Source organism: Biomphalaria glabrata, chromosome 16 (genome assembly GCF_947242115.1).
Source record: "Biomphalaria glabrata chromosome 16, xgBioGlab47.1, whole genome shotgun sequence".
In the NCBI taxonomy this organism is placed as follows: domain Eukaryota; kingdom Metazoa; phylum Mollusca; class Gastropoda; family Planorbidae; genus Biomphalaria; species Biomphalaria glabrata.
This window is the reverse complement of record NC_074726.1, coordinates 1,800,091-1,817,892: the sequence shown is the minus strand read 5'-3', so window position 1 is coordinate 1,817,892 and position 17,802 is coordinate 1,800,091. Positions and strand designations below refer to the sequence as shown.

The 17,802-nt window shown below is 36.0% G+C and overlaps 2 protein-coding genes across 3 annotated transcripts; both read right to left on the bottom strand.

Moving 5' to 3' along the window:
* Positions 1–1,429: 1,429 nt before the first annotated feature.
* On the bottom strand, positions 1,430–5,533 carry LOC129923407 (GTPase IMAP family member 7-like). The gene is made up of 2 exons (XM_056014274.1): positions 5,529–5,533; positions 1,430–4,805 (listed from the first exon to the last, which is right to left on the bottom strand). The coding sequence occupies exons 1-2, from the start codon at positions 5,531–5,533 to the stop codon at positions 3,638–3,640; spliced, it is 1,173 nt and encodes a 390-aa protein (XP_055870249.1). The 3' UTR covers positions 1,430–3,637.
* LOC106072419 (uncharacterized) lies at positions 5,244–17,470 on the bottom strand. Of its 2 annotated transcripts, none has more exons than XM_056013475.1 (2): positions 17,335–17,470; positions 5,244–8,004 (listed from the first exon to the last, which is right to left on the bottom strand). In XM_056013475.1, the coding sequence occupies exon 2, from the start codon at positions 7,994–7,996 to the stop codon at positions 6,920–6,922; it is 1,077 nt and encodes a 358-aa protein (XP_055869450.1). In that variant the 5' UTR covers positions 7,997–8,004; positions 17,335–17,470; the 3' UTR covers positions 5,244–6,919. The 2 variants fall into 2 exon arrangements, with proteins under 2 accessions (XP_055869450.1, XP_055869451.1); XM_056013476.1 differs by having other exon boundaries at positions 17,317–17,460.
* Between the last annotated feature and the right edge of the window lie 332 nt (positions 17,471–17,802).

The following is a 17,802-nucleotide window of genomic DNA, read 5'->3' as shown; positions in this document are numbered from 1 at the left end:
ACATACCTATGATTATATTATTATTATATTTCTTGTGCAACTATAGTGCTTATGGAGATGTAACACGAAAGGTCTTTAAATGTAGTTCGTTATCTTATACCCATGTTCGTTATAGAGCTAATAAGAAGAACCGACGTAACTCATCATGTGATGAGTGTATAAAATAAGAAGAAAACTTTTCTTCATAGGTCACTTTCTATTGGCTGGAGAAGTGTTTAAAACATTCCCGACATTTATGCCATTAAATGCTTTTATTTTCATTATATTTTGAGGTTAGACTCAACGTATGACACTCGCCAAAAGTCCCGCGTACTTGTAAAATGTTTTACATGTTTCGGATGTTACTTCAGAGTTGAAGATAGTTTACTTCCTATTCCAAACCTCCCGCAGGACGATGGGGGATGGGAGCGGGCAGGGTTTGAACCCTCGACCGTCGATAAATCCGAACGACAGTCCAGCGTGCAAACCGCACGACCAGGCAGCCATCCTGCTAAGGCCACTTCAGTTTATTTATAATCTTAGTCAAAACAGAGTCTGTCCCATCTCAAGAAGATACTAAAACCAGACTCATCTGAGCGCATCCATTCTCCTCCGACGAGACAAGAGCCATATAATAGGATATTGAGATTCATAGTTTTCAAGCTCGCAGGTCAGAGAGGATTTCGCACAACTTCTGAAAAGAGTGGCAAAGGCCCTGGATGAACGTAGAACAGCTCAAGATGATACACGAATGCCCCGAGCACGATGTTGGAATCGTGGTGATCTTGGCCATCTACAACGAAACTGCGCAAAATGAATGTCGACCACATCGATTGACTCTGCCAGCACCGTGGACGGACAGAGAGGGGGGGGGGCAATGTTATAACTGTGTTGACGACGCGAAATGGGGTAAGTCTGTGTACGTAGTCAGCTGACACACAAAACATCGGCCAGCGCTAGACGAGCAGTCAACCATGACGAGTGACAACAATTTGAACAATTTTGTTTTAATTTGCTACAAAGCACAAGCGCTACAAAGGCTGTCAAAATTGCAACTAATAACAGTATACACATTATTAACATACTCAAGATTAAAAAAAAAGGTTAACAATGTAAGTGGTAATAATAATAATAAATTATAAATATTATAATAACTTAACTGCGCTCAAAGACATCAACATAGAATATGAGAATAATAATCACCTTTTTCTACTATATATACGCGAAAATACCGTGACTAACTAACCATTGATCAAGAAATCTCTTAAACTGTTGAACGGATCCGCATGAAATTTCGTAGACAGGTTCATTTTACCTCCTTGGTGCTCAATAAGAATCGGATTTGACAAATTCGTAGTCTGACGGCTTTTTTTTTTTTGTGCGTATTTCCTCAAAAGGCCACAGTCTACATATAAAGCATTTAAACTATCACAATTCCATATTTTTAGGCTAAAGCATTTCTTCTTCTTTTTCCCTAAACCTACGTATTTTCAACAGGCCTTACGTCACATGCGCTTCCTTTTAATAGCATTAAGATAGATCTGGAGTCTTTTTGAGAGAAAGAGAGAAATCAAGGAATGATACTTTGTAACACTGTTTAAAAAAAAAAGCAACTAAATCCTAATAGCATTGACAAGATAAATCTAGATCTATTCTCATTTCGCTACATTCAAAGAAAAGAACAATTACAATTACAATTAATAAAACCAATTTGATATTTCTTTTTAACAAAACACTAAAGGGAAATGTGGAAAGGGGAACTGGAATGTGAACAAAGCACTAACTTTTTGTTGTTGCAGGAGGAGGGGGGGGGGAGCGGATAAGTAAATGTGCTACTAAAATTAACGGGCCCAAAATGTGACACCGTGTATGTGTCGGGGGCGCGTTATGAAGCGGGGTCTTTCCAGATCAAGTCAAAAGTCCTTGTCGAAGAAGTTACGAGAAATGGGGGTTCCAGAGAGCGAAAAGAGGGAGAGAGAGAGAGAGAGAGAGCATCCCGTAAAAATTCATTGTAACAGATAATTCACAGGCTTAAAAAAATAGTTAATATGTAGCCCGTTTATTAAATTTTAAGAAAAGAAAAGAATGGGGTGTTTCGGCCATAATAAGCCATTTAAATCCTGGGAACAAATCACCGGGCGTAGCCAGTGTGTACTGCTAGTAATGTTATAAAGTTGTAAATTTAAATACTATAAGATTTCTATACAAGGATTAAACCTATTCCATGAATATAATGATATGGACATATTCTGTCTTCAGAATTCGTTCTATTGCCACGGCCTAGTATTAGTGGGGAGTTTCTATTACTACTTCTAATCTTTAAAATATGTAAAACATCTTCTAAAGTAACTGTTTTTTTTTAAAGGGTGGCAGTCTTCCCATGCAAGTATACTTTTACTTTCTCATTATTCTGCATTATAGCTGAAATATTTCAAGATGTATTTATTTAGCTATATAAGCATACAAAACGAAGACTTGTATAGAGTAGAGCGTATATAGTGGATGGCTGCCTGGTCATGTGGTATTCGATCAAATTGGGACTGTGATTCATTGGTCTCGATGGTCTTGGGTTCAAACCCTGCCTACTGCCACCTCCCGTAATTCTGCGGGATGTTTGGTCTGGGATGTCCTTATCTTCAAATCTGATGGGCAATTTGAATAAATGGTAAGTAATAAAATATATATTTTTAAAACAAAAATCTGGTGTAACATTTACATATAAGATAAAAAATAAAAAAATAAATATTTTAAAAACAAAAATGTGCTGTAACTACATCAAAGGGGATTATAATTCAAAGATGTAGCATCACAATACATTTCTCACTTACTATTGTTTACACTAAAAGACAAGGTATGATACAATATCACACACATGTTAAACATTATACTTATTAAAAAAAAATTTTCTGCCACAAGTTGTAAACATTTTCATAGACTATTATTTATAATAATAATAATAATAATAATAATCTACATTATCCATAAGGAAATTTGTCTTACAATTTGTGCATTACATCAAACAAATCATTATAACTATAGAAAACCAAAATATGCATTCACAACAGACTTTGAAGCATGTATGTAAAAACAAAGAAAATAGTAAAGTTGTTTATAAAGAAAGGGATGTATATATATATATATATATATATATATATATATATATATATATATATATATATATATATATATATATATATATATATATATTGTCATCTTATGTTCATATACAATTAAAAGAAAAAGCAAAAAATCAAGTAAAAAATCAGTTTTAAAATGATTTGCTCAGGCTGTCATGAAAACTCTTCAAATTTTTTTAAAAATTTGAATTGTTGTGCATACATACAAGTGTATGTGTTAATATGTTTGTTTACTATTGAAAAAAATGGACATCCAATTTATGTTTTAGTTATCATATGCCTAGAGATGTAAACATTAAAAAAAAAATTATTCCAATAGTCTGATTTAAAAAACAACAACCCTTAGTTCGGTTGTTTTTAAAAGTGAAGTGTTTTTGTTTGTTAGTTTGTTTTTCAAATGAGCTAATGAAAAAAAAGTGTTAAAAATATCCCCCCTCCCCAAATGAAATAACAATAAAAGAACAAACAACATGTTGATAAATCTTAGAAATGTGTCCCTTTGTAAAACGTAATTAATTGTATCATTGTTCTCTTTTTTTATCTTCTGTTGGTTCTTGCGTTAACGCAGGCAAGTCGGAAGCAGCTGTCGTGTTGTAAACTCGGCGCCCAGTGATCACACGTCTACTTTGGGAGAAGTCTCTCCATTGTGACGCCACACTGATCCCCTGTGACGCTAATCCGAGCACTTGGCCCATACAATCCAGAAAAAACGTGATATTTTCCTTAGTAATCTGCCGATTCAGGTGTTCTATTTGTGCTTCCATTTGTTTGTTTATCTTCTGTAACTCCTCTATTTTCTTAGACTCATCATCCCCTTGGTTTGTCCGCTTAGATAGGCTGACTATTTGTGCGTTCAAGCCAGCTACTCTGTCCACCTCTTCTCGTTTATTAGCGAGTAATTCAGCCATTGTTTTGCACTGAAGAAACATAGACTGTAACTTGCCTGTTCCTCTATCCTCCTTATCTGTTCTTTCTTTCAAATCATTAACTTTTTGTTTATAGGTTTTAATTTGTTTTATTGCCGTATCTCGATCACTGACATCAATAGTTTTTATTCCCTCCAAGATTAAGACACTATCTCCTATAAGTTCATCAGAAAGAATAGGAGTTTTCATTTCTTCAATATATTTATTTCGAGCTTCTCTCGCTTGTTCAAAAAGACCTTTGTTATAGCGACCAATATCTGCAACAATGGAATCAACAAATTTTAATAGTTTTTCTATCTGTTCGTCTTTGATACTTTGGTCGTTTGTTGCATTGTCGAAAGTGACAACTCGATGACAGCATTCTTTTTTGGTATCTGCAAACTCTCCAGTTTCCTGGTTTAAAAATTGCATTATGCTCACACCGTTTTCTTCTTCTGTGTCATATAGGTCTGCGTGACTTACAACCATAATGCAATGCTTCTGTACAAAATCTGGTCCAAAGGCTGCCTTGAGCTCTTTCAATACTTCAGTGTCTTCCTTAGTAAAACGACCCAATTTACAAACATAAATAATTGCATCATATCCTTTTGTATTAATAAAAACCGCTTGATGTATTGAAGAAAATACTAACTCAGCTGCTTCCTTTGCCGTACAGCTGGTATCCAACAGTCCAGGACAGTCTACGACTGTCAACTTTCTGCCACGAAATTTCACGAAATCATAGTCCACTTTTTTAGTTACAGAACTTGTACTAAGCCTCTTTCTTTAAAATTGAATTCCCTGTGGCACTTTTTCCACAACCAGTTTTCCCAACAAGTAGGTGGGAGACCATGGCGTACTTGAAAGAATTGATAAAATTTTAAACAACTTACTTATGCGAAAGTAGTTCATGATCTAATATTTAAACATTTAACTATTTTCTTTTGTTAGCGCAGTCTTATTTGTGTGTGTTTGTGTGAGTGTGGAGTGTGTGTGTGTGTGTGTGTGTGTGTGTCCTGTTGAAAATAATTCATTAGCCATTGGAGACATTCGAATATCCATTATTCCAAACGCTTATATTAACCTTTTCTGTATGTTTCTTCGAAGTTGGCGGTGTTGTTGTGTAAATTTTCGCAATCGATTTTCCTATCACTTCTACTCATTCAATCGTCATCACATTTTGGATTCAAGTTCATGATCGATAATAACACATGAATCAATAAAAAAAATCAACCAATGGTTTAATCAATTAGTCGTAATTAATTAATTAATTTTGTTTTAATATAGAATTTACAGAAGCAAAACAAAAAAAAACCCGTAGTAAACTAAGAGAGATAAGTCTTATTTAGAAAATTAAGCGATAAAATTTTAATGATAGTTCGAATCAAATAAACAAATAACTATAAAAGTAAAGATTATATACAATGCTATGCTTATCAAAGACTGTATATATAGTCATCATTCATTATAAAAAAAACTTTAAAAAAAAATACATAGATTTGCAAACGTCATAAAAGTCAAAGACAAACATTAAAGTTGAAAAATGATTATATTGTTACAATCTTCTCTACCAGGCCATCTAAAACATTGCGTAACACAGCACATCTAATACGAAAACTTGACAACAAGAGTTTCAAATAGCAGTGTAGTGGTATACTACACTGCATGAACAGCCAATACAACCCAATTGGCTACACTCCGTACAAATACTTTTCTACACAACAGAACTGCCAACTAAACCCTACAAGTCTCTCTTTCTACTCTTGGACTCGTACAGCTACATTCTCGAGGACTCACATTCTACTGCACAGTCCTTACTGCCTTGCTGTCCTGGACTCAAATGTCCTTTCTTTACACACTGTCCCTCGTCCGTGAAGGCTTTCCATCACATGACCATAACACGGGTCATATTTGCGGTTATTAGCAGTATTGTCCCTTGTCTATCGACAGCTGTTGACCCGTAGATTCGCTTTAGTTACGAGTATCAGTAGGTTGCACACGCATAAACTCTATCAGCCTGTCACTGGAGTTACAACGATATTAATAAGTATCAATCCCTACATTGATAACACAATGTATACATAATACACTTTAATAAAAAAAAATGAATGTAAAAATAAAAGTGTTGGCTGTGAATTTTTCACATAAAATATATTTAAAACACTCAACCTTTTTTTTTTAACACAAAATACCAGCCGGTACAATATACTGTGCTGCTATAGCTTTGGAACCACCACTGTTTTCAAGTGAACAAACAAATGACTTTCAACACGTGATTTGGATTACATAAAGCTTAGTGCCAAGACACCATCGAATATTAAAGCAGTGGAGGCAATGAAAAGACTACAATCGCTTCAACAAAATGGAAAGATAAAGACAAATTAAAAATAATTAAAAGTTAGAGTAAATATTATATCAAAAACTGCATGTATATTAATCATTTATAAATAAAAGTTTAAAATGGGTTTCGTAATGAACTTTTCCTCTACAACAATTTATAAGTACATAAATACTATAAAACTAAAAAGTTTTTTCTTAGAATCACTTTCATCAGTGACCGAAAATGATTGTGACAGCTCAAGACTACAAAGAAACTCCTGCAGGTCTGACGTAATCTCTGGACATTTGTTGTGTTGGTTCTTTAAAAACTAGCGAGATTTTCTAAAGAGCAGTTTTTTTAAACTTTGTCTATAATAACTGTTTATGCTATTAAACTTGTTGTTTTTTTTCTTATTTAAATAGTACGTGTATATTTCTCGACAAATGGGTTTTGATAATATGTTCTTTAAAGCAACTAATAATAGTTTAGTAAACAAATAAAGCTGAACTGAAGCAAAGGGTACCCGTTATATGACACGGAAATTTTTTTTTTTTTTTTATTGTTTATTTGCCATATAGTTAGTTCCAGGCAAAGCGAAGTACTTCAAAACCAAGACGAAACCCCGCATTTACAATCATATAATTCATTTTTTGTTCCTGACGCCGCCGCTCCAGTTTGTCTCTGATTTGTATATTTTTTTCTAAGTCAGTTTTTTGGCGCTCGATTTCTGTGTCACTAATCTCTTTTTGAGCACTTTCTATAGAGCAGTCGATATTACGTTTACAAACATCTAACTGTCTTTTTGGCTGTTCTAGAACACCGGTGTTTTGATCTTGCACAAGGTTATCGAGTTTAGAAATTAAGTCTTTGCTATTTCTCAACCCATTTTCAACACCCATTTTTTTTATTTCTTTCAATTTGGAGTCAGTATTCTTGCAGAATGTTTCAGCTTTTTTTTCTATGTCAGGTTTCAAAACTTCCACTTCTTTGTGAATTCTATGAACTGCTGCTTCATCAAAATTTACTCGAGTGTAAGCTTTTGAAAATTTAGGATCAAATAAGTGCTCAATAATTTCAAACAATTTTTTTTCTTGGTCTAGAAATGTAAAGGCTTCTTTGTTGTTTCTACTTTTATTCTCAAAAAGTATTGCTCGATTTTTAGTCTGAATCAGATGTTCACCAAGTTCTTCTTGTTCTTTACACCAGTTTAAGAATGGTTTGTCTTTGTGATCTTTCAAGTACATGATTCCATGAGTAAACAATAAAACACCAAACTTTTGAAAGTTTTCTTTTCCCAAAACAGTGGTAATACATTTAAAGGCGTCTTTCTCTTCATCCGTTATTCTTTCAGTGGCATTCATGACAAATATGATGGCATGAAATCCAGAAGGACAGAGGTTTAAAGCTTTATCAATTTCACTCTTCATAAGTTGATAGTTATCTACGTGCCCTTGACATTTAGTATCAGCAAAGCCCACTGTATCCACAACAGTTAAGCTATTTCCATTAACGATTTCTTTCTTATTTTTTTGGATTTTTACAGTGACTGAAGTGGAACTACGCTTTGAAACAAAAGGAGCAGAACCTAAAATGGAGTTTCCGGTTGCACTTTTTCCGTTTCCAGTTCTTCCAACGAGTAAGATATTTATGTTCATAGCTAAATCTAAGAAAAGAAACAATAAGAAAAATATATATAGCAATGACACATACTACTATTTTAATCTACACATTTAAAAGCTAATATATTTGTAATAAGTGCAAAACACTCTGTAAAACATAGTGAAGAATCACATTGCAGAAGCTTATTGAAACTTATAGAAATATTGTTTTCTCTTTTTGAATGAAAAGTATCCACGATTCAAAATGAGTGTGTGTGTGTGTTGTTTTAATGAGAATAAAATCAAAGACACATAAAAAAAAAATAGAGTGGCCAACGGATATAGATTCATGACTTATTTGAATACTCTGTCTAAAACAAAATTGTAGGGTTCAGTGGACGTTAAGAAGCATTGAATTTATTTTTGTCATCCCATAGAAACATTGTGACATTCATTTTTTTAAGACTCTAAAGTCTAAACACATGAATCGCTTAGACTTTCTTTAATAACTTTCTTTTCATTTTTGCTGACAATATTTGAAATCTTACGGTTGGCAACCATTGTCGTGATTAAAAAATGTCCGCTTGTAGCGTAATAACAATTTATAAATGCAGCTCTGGGATGAAGTTGAAACACCAACAACTTACCAGTCACTAATCATCATGCGTGACAAGATTGACGCATGAAATGCGAAGGACGTAAATTATCTTCTTTTTTTAAGTAACGTCTGTTATTTGGCGAAAAAGTAAACTATGTTTACAATTTTACTTCTGTTAATAAAGTTTCTGTTAATAAAGTTTTAAAATAATGCATTTATATAAATTGCAATGTCTTCAATTCCGAAGATTAAGGGTGAGTGCAGTGTTTCACATGACTATGCAGACCCAATTTATTTGCATATTTTTCCGCACCTCGTGCAAAGCCGTTATCCACTGGCGGTCTATTTCAATTTTATTTCCGTCTTCTGTACTTGTCGTCAATAATGGCTTTTCAAGGAGTCTCAATGTTTATCCCGCAGTCTTTGCGAGAGCTCTCAAACTGTCTCTTTCAAAGGCCATCTGCTGCCAGCTACTTTCCTCTATGTCAGTAATGGGGGAATGACGCCATAGTTAATCTTTATAGCGCCTACGAGGGCATCTCTGCAACGATGTCCTCATTTAAGCTCGCCAAAGAAGATCGCCTTTAGCTTGCGGTAGTCTCGTCTCCCATGCGGGATATGTGCCCGACCCAGCGCAGCTGTCGAATGGTAATTAGTGCTTCTATACTGTCCACACCAACCTCCAGCAAAATAGTTATTTGTAATGTTTTGAAAACTTCTGCTGTTTTTTGGAAATTTAACCTAGATGTAAGGACCGCCACTCCAGATAACGGGACACTATTGACGGACACCTTGTGAAAAAGTGTGTCGGACTTGTTTGACTGGGTTATCATCGCCTCTACAAGACCTGAGTCCTGGCGGATAAAAGCCCTTTCCCCATTTCTTTGGAAAAAAAAGGGGGGGGGGGATCTATTTTTGTGGAAAAACAAAACAAGTTATCAGTGGCGTAGCTAAGGTGTTTGATGCCTAGTGCGGCATCTCCTCATGATGCCCCCCCGGTATAAAACAGCGAAAATACGTTATTATACGTTAACAAAATATATTACAAAAAATATTACAAGCCTTCTTGGCCGCAAAACTATAAACATTTTTATCGAAATCTGTTTTCTACCAATGGCCTTGTTAGTGAAACTTCGCTCGCATAAAGCCACACTTACCGCGATTGTCAGAAATATGTAAAAATCTGATAATGCTACCATCTGAAATTGTCTCCTAGTGTTGTGCGCCGCATTTGGAACGCTAAGGCAGCCAAAAGCGAACACAAGCTCCCTTTCACCAGCCTGAATTGGGCGGCGAGTTCCTCTTTCCCGCCACCCTGTCCGACGAGGGGGGGGTGATACTCGGGGTTAAACTTTGATTTTGCTTTCACGTTCAGTGTACACGGACACTCCGGGCTCGTCGACTTGAGACGCGGCCGAGGGCCGCACCACTGGGACCCCAGTCGTTTTCGTATACTATACCAGGCTAAGCGTGCGGGACACGCCATTTATGTAACGGCCCCTTGGGGGACGGCGCCTGGACGTTGACAGATCTCTGCGGGAGCGTTTTTACATCACCGCACAGTGCAATGAGGATACTTTCGCACCCCCTTAGGCACCCCCGCGGGAGCCTAGTTTCGCTGCCCATTTGGCCTAGTCATCCCCTCTCACGACCGTTTCCACCCGGGCGCCACGATGAGGCAGGGCAGCAAACCCGGGGATAGTGCTACCTGAAGAGAATCTTGGACATCATTATTTTTCTATCAAAGAGGAATCTGGCATTCAATAGGCATCACGAATATTTAAACAATATCTAGAACTGAATCATCTAGTGGCATTCTAATTGATATCTTTTTATTTCTTTTTTTTTTTAATTCAAGATTTCAAACAGGTCCTTGTTGGAGAAGTTTAAAGATTTTGCGACAAACTTTTTTTGTGAATGTTGCTATGAGCAGCATCGAGATGGATTTCAATTTGAGGATTCAATAGTTGGGATAGCGAAAAAATTCACCTGCCACATCATGGTACGATTATTTTGGTTGATTATTTCTTAAGCTATCACGTCCAAGGAAGAATAAATCTCAATCAGTATCTATTTCTTATGTGTTTATATAGAATTTTTCACCTAATTGGCTTCACTTCTTTCCATTGTGGCCAATACGTCTTTGATATTCTGCACTAATCCTCAGATCAGAACACACACTTTCCCTGAAAGTAATAATGGCTTCAGCCTTGCCCTTCCGACTAGCAGTTATCGATGTTTTTAATGTTTTCCATTTGTGTGTGCAATATCGAATTGACGATCGTTGTTTTTGAAGGTAGACTTATCGCCGTTTATTTCAGTTAATTCAGGGGTCAAGAATCCAAAATAGGTGAGAAAATTAAGATTGCATAGCAACTAACAATCCGCCTACTTAAGAGATTTTGTCTTTACAACTCGTTCATGATGCCCATTGAGGGCCAGATTCTGCTTTGAGAGAAAATAAATGATATCGAAGATATTCTTTTCATTATCAGAATTTTACCTTTAGGACCCTTTGATCACTGCCGTCAACCATTTAAACCAGAGAAGACAGTTTCTCCATCAAACTAGCACCATGAGCGCCAGCCAGACATCAATTTAGAGCAGCGTCCATAATAATAACAGAGTGGCAAAATAAATATTTTTAAAAAATCAAATACAGTAATTAATGTTTGCTCATGTATGTACAATGTGTGCAATTTTTACTGAGAAATTTTGTGCTCAGTTTGATGCCCCTTATCACGTGATGCCCCGTGCGGCCCGCACCACCAAATTATGCAAAAAAACATTTAAGTACCGTATCTAAATTATTTTATATAATATTAACACTTTCTTATAGTGATCCGCCTCCCTCTCTTATGAAAAAAAAAAACCATTCGTTATTAAATATATGTTTGAATAAAAAATAAAGGGGGAGTATTTCCTTCTACCCTCATTTCTGTCACTAAGCAGAAGTATGATAGTGTTACAAACGAACAGTGATAGGTAGAGGTCAACGTGTGACCTCGGCGAGATGACACTACAGCGGTTGTTCTCTGGAATCTACATGTATAAACAAAGACAGGATGTGACGTGTCCTCACGTGTTGTTCCAGGGGACAAACAGATCTAGGAAGGGGGGCAGTGTTACAATGAACAGTGACAGATAGAGATCAGTACGTGTGACCTCGGCGAGATGACACTGCAGCCGATGTTTTCTGGAATCTACATGCATAAACAAAGACAGGATGTGACGTTTCCTCACGTGTTATTCCAGAGGATACTAGCAGTATTTGTGCAGCTTTGGAGGAGCGATTAGGGACTCTAATTAAGCCAGAGAGTTAATGTGAAAGTCAGTCGTAGTTAGAGTCGTCGTTACTGTAGTCTACTGTACGAGACTGTAGAAGAGAGATGTGTACGACTCGATGCAAGTTAACTAGGGTAGAGTTAACTGGAGTGGACTACTGTCGTTAAAGTCTATACAGCGAACTACAGTGGACTTGAGCCGTTACAGTCGATGTAAGACTTGAGTACGACTTGGTTCAGCTTTGGGAGACCTGGAGGGACACTGGGAAGTGTGTCGTTGGTCTGTTCTGTGGAATACGGCTCGATGCAAGTTGAGAAGAGATGAATTGCAACGAAGTGAAGAGATGAATTGCAACGAAGTATAGCTAACTGTAAACTGACAGATATTGTACAGTCTTCTACACTACATGTTACAGTGACGAATTGTTAGAGTTAATAGTCAATAAAGTTATATGAAGCTGAAAGTTGAGTGGTCAAGTTCTTTGCAGTGTTTTTATTTGTGTGCCTACTAGTACATTTAGCCAGAAGATTCAGAAATACGTAACAATATAAACCAGTGATGCCCAACCTTGTACAGTCTGCGGGCCATTTTAATTTCCAACACTCGTGTTAAGGGCCACATCAATGAAAAGATGAAAAAAAATGAAATAAACTATTTTAAATAGCTAATTACAAACCCGTGGCTCTAGTAGGCGACGCAACGTAGAAAACAGCTGTCTGCATCGCTCGAAATTTCTCAAGCAGGGGTGTCGGGCTTTGTAAATCAATCAGTTTCAGTTGCAGATCAGTCGGGGCACTCCTCAGACTCTGTAAAAAACATCGAAAACAGCTTCTCTGTCGGTTGGAATGGCGATTTGTACCATTTCTTCCACTCGTTTTGCAATTGTCATGCGAGAAAGACTTACGGCTTGAACTGCATTTTTTAATATCATTTACATTTATTTCTTTGATCACTGCTAACAAGCACTTTTTTGACACTTCATTTCTGAACTCTGATGCGAGCAGCTCTGTAGTTTGCCCTTACGACCAACTCATTTTCTTGTCCCTTTTTGCTAAATATTTTCGTCAATGGCTCAAATCACTCAACTAGGCGTAAATTAACAATCTTTTTCTCTGCGGCTCAAGCTAACAATGTCTGCATACTTTTTAATGTTTTGGTTTACAATGTATTTTTATGTTAGGCTCCTAAAAAGCAGCCAGAAAATTAAAAGCAGCCACATTTTCTGTACAAATCAAACATGTTAGACTTTTTATTTTTAAAAAATGCAAAGATCTGTCCACTTTTTCTTGAACCTTCTACATTTAGAGTCTGCTCGCATTTACACCAAAAGAACATAAACCAAAAGGCAGTAATGATGCCCTGTTTTACATACCCAAGATGTCAAGGACACAGCCAGCTCAACAGCAGCGGCATTGTCCAAGAATACAAATAACTGTCAACTATTGTCGCCGAAAAATAAAGGTTGTGTTCTTTAGAAAAGTAATAGGACTATTAAACTATATTAGATTCGAATGAAATCCATTCATCTCTAACGTAGGGAAAATACATTTTTCACCCTTTTTATTTTTATTTTCTACACTTTGTTCCCATGTACTGCAAGCCGGATGAAACCACGTCGCGGGCCGGATATGGCCCGCGGGCCGTAGTTTGGGCATCACTGATTATTATAAACAATGAAATACAAAGCCAAACAAGGAACTATTGCATACACAAATTAGGTCAGTGCTAAAAATAGATAAGCATACCACGTCAACCTTTTCTCTGGAAAAAAAAAAAAAGAAAAATTTAAGTTCCCGTTTTGGAGCATAAGGTCTATAGGACAGAAGGTGTTAAACTCACTTGTTTTTGTGTCCCAAGGTTAACAAGGGTGTCATGTGGCCAGCACAAAAAACCAACCACGTTTAATTTTTTACCCAGTGTCAGGTACTCATTAAAGCTGGGTAGACTCAGAGGCGGCCCTAAATATCACGAAAAAACAAAATCCCAATCTTCGCCAGGATACGAACCCCACCCTCTCATCATATCGCGAGAATTTTTATCAATCGAGAGTAGAACCGAAGGGTACTAAAACTCGTTCGTTACTCATTAGTCCAGACTGTATCAACGTTACATGGAACGAACCGAGACGCCTGTGTGTTATCACTTTATTGTTTGTGTACGTTCGATTTATGTGAATGTATTTCTTGTTGTTTCTGTTCTTGAGAAAAGTGGTGGGAAGCGTGGTCGAGAGGCCATTTGCGCTTGAACTTGGCTTGGCTACCTAGAAGGGGGCTCGAGGTTCGACACCCGACTCGGGCAGAGTTGTGTTTAAAGGCAACACGGAAAACCAACTCCTAGATACCCCCTCCCCCCACCGGTCCACAAATGAGATTGGACCAAAAGCGCTCTGAGCATGCTATAAGCATGAAAGTAGCGCTATATAAAAGTTATAATAAAAAAAAAAGAGTCCTTGACCTTATAATCACAATAAATTTCCATTTGGATCAATAAAGCAGTCTTGGTCTTAGTGCTAAACTTATCATAAGGAAACGTTTCGATATTATTACTTAACACCAAAAAAAAAATTAAAAAATTTAAACCCTCCCCACTATTTTTTAACTTACTATTAACAAATCCTAAAATTCAATACCCCCCCCCTCCCCCCATTAGAGTAACATAACAAGAAAATTCGATGAAATATTCGTGTGTTGTTTTTTTTTCTGAAATACTGCAGGCCTACATGTACATCGTGTGTCAGACTGAAAACCCGTGGTAATTGAAAGTTGGACACGCGAAAGACAAAAGGGACCACAAAATGTAGGCTCAAGGCGCTGTGATAATGAGATTGGACCAAAAAGCGCTCTGAGTATGCTATAAGCATGAAAGTAGCGCTATATAAAAGCTATAATAATAATAACAATACAAATATAATCACCAGAGCTAAAATGACAAAATGAACCAAAAAAAAAAAAAGTTTTGTATTTTACATTTAAATATTTTTTTCATTTTGCTACGTAACTAATCTTCAAAACTCCCCCCCCCCCGCCTTGTTACGTTGTAACAGAACGTTTCCTAATTCAGAAATGTGTGAAAATATTTTTAAAAAGCCGCAGACATTTGTACACTGTTAAGACACATAGATAAGACTTCCAGACACTTCCAATAAACCGGTCTAAGAATATATGAATATTTTCAAAAAATATAGGATGAGAGAAACATTTCTAAAGATTGACATAAAACAAAACAAGGTTACAAAAACGGTTTGTGTCGACACACTAACTCAAAATAGGACCCCAAAGTTGCCCGCTTAGGCAGGTAAAAAGGTTCCGATTTCCAATATTTTCAGAAAGAATATCAGAAACTATGAACTACAATTTATCAATAACTACATGTCACGAGTCGAGTCTGTGACCTATTTCGACCAAGTTCTAGAAGCGAGGTCAAACCAGTGAAAGTGCCCAGCGTAAACAAGTTAATTTTAGGGTATCTAATCAAAGAAAGGGGTTAAGGAAAAAAATAGTCACGTCAGCTTCTAGAAGGTCAACGTTACTAAAATAATTAGGGGAGAAGTTTCCATGATTCTGGAACGTACGATTAAAGAAAGTATAAATTAGGGGAAAGTCAGTTAGACGGGTCCTCACATAATAGTAGTTCTTGTAGAGCGATGGTCCTCGCTTAGTAATGGTTTGATAGAGTTATAAGTTTTGTGATATTAGCGGGTCCATTAATGAAAGTTTTATTCGTTGAAGTTGAAGTTATACTAAGTGAAGTTTCATGTATCTTTAAGTTTTATTTATGAAGTATCAAGTCAAGTTGTTATTTAATAGAGAAGTTAATTTGATGTGAAAGTTGAAGAAGTATTATTGAAGAAGTCTTAAGAAAATACAGAGAGATGTTTCTTTCTTCACTTCATATGAATTTATCAACTTATTAATACAATCCTCGGTCTCTTCGTCACACTACAACCCTATATCTCCGTCGATACAAAAAGAAGAGACATGCACCTGTCGAAAGTTTTGCTAATACGATAAAACACAGGTACAGAGATTTATACATGTCATTATTATTGCATTGTTTATATTCGTTGAACAGGTAGTGATAAAGATATGTTAATTGTGAATCTGGCCTAACTGATGTGATTGAATGATTGTCTAATTGTTTTGTAAAGAGCCAATCTCTCAATCAAAGCCCCAACAATGAAAATTGTCATTGTTTGTATGATTGTTACAATTATAGCGTAATAGGAAACACTACTTAATAATTAATGTTTTAAATTATATTTCTCTTATATGATTAATAAATATATTTTTTTCTCTTTAAAAAAGTATTTTTTTTTTAAATTTAGATAAATAGAATAACAGAAATTACTTATATTAATACAATTGTTTTAATTTTTTTTTTTCGAAAACTTTAAACCATTTGCATTAATATGTTAAAATATGCAAAATAGTCACTTCCCTGACTTTATAGCCTCCCGTTTTTATTAACTACTAATAATGAAAAGTTGTAAAATGATGTATTTCTATGAAGAAACTACATGCATAGATTATTTAAAAAATGAGATTTTTAAGCGTTCAGAAAAGAAACAAGTAGAATTACATCATAACTTTGAAAGCTCTAAAATATCGATTTTCAGTATCTTTTATAGTTTATATGATCTAAACGGGATGGACGGACGGATAGACAGACCACATAAAACTAATAGCAGCTTTTTTCGTTTAGGGAGTCGCTAAAAGGGAGTAGAGGTTCCGACATTGCTTTGCACTTGGCTTAAAAGTCATCAAATAAAAACTCATTTCCGTTTGAACTTACACTTACATCCTCCAGAGGCGTTCAGTGCTTAGGGAGGGAAGCTCTCTCAACAGTGATCGATGAAAGCCTCTTCCCAGCCAGTAGCCACTGGTTTCACGACTTCTAAGAAGGTGCGACGCCATGTTTATGGGGCCGTTACATAAATGGCGTGTCTCGCACAGTTAGCCTGGTATAGGAAAAGGAAAATGGCGGGGGTCTAAGTGTACGCGGTCTCTTGCCGCGAGTCTGACCCACCCGTCAGACAGAACAGTGTACACTGTTCTCATTCAGGCCGGTGAGAGGGATCTCTTGTTCACTTTTGCTGGCCTAGAGTTCCAAGAGCCGAAGGCTCAACTCTACCTGTCAGTTTAAGAAGTAGAAGAAGATCCCACTTTAATGTTTCACTCTAATCGACGCATTAAAGTCCTTTTATTTATTAAATTTAATTGACGCATAAAGCACACGCACAATTTGTTGAATGAATTTCATTTTGGTTAATCACGGAACTAAATTTTTCCATGGGTTTATAACCTTATTACTACTACGATAAAAAAAATATTAGAAACCCAAACCCAGAAAGAAAAAAGCATTAAGTAGGCTCTCCGCAACTTTCATTTCAAATGTGAATTCATCTGAACACCTACACAACAATAAATAAAATCAATTTACTAAAGATTAAAAATGTTGTTTGTCCCCTGTTAGAAATTAGACTTAAAATACTTACTAACTTGGTGCTTATTACCTTTTATTTTTCAACGTCTTTTTGAAGACAAAAAAAACAACATTTATTTAACACCTACAAGATGTCGCTCATTGCGCCAGTTCTTTTGACACGCACTGGTGAAACATCCCTTTAGAGGCTGTAAAATTAAATGCGCAGATTAAGAAAACTAGTGATCCTTTAACCAGTATGGCTGCCAACTCTCATGATCTAGATTTTTGATGTACCAGAAAAAATATGGAGAGAACGAACTTAAAAAAAAAAAAAAGAATAAGCCAAAGGGGAAACTTTTTTTTTACTTTCTGGTGATTTGGAAAGCGAGTAGTTTTAACAAATTAGAGTCTGTCAGAACCAACAGCAATCAGTGTTATGTCTGCTTCACTTCCTGCAAATACTGTATGATAGTTTCTTATCACTAACTTCAATGTCCCAAAACGCAACGCGAATACATTAGTAGATTAAGAAAAAAGTACCGGAGGATGTTGTCAT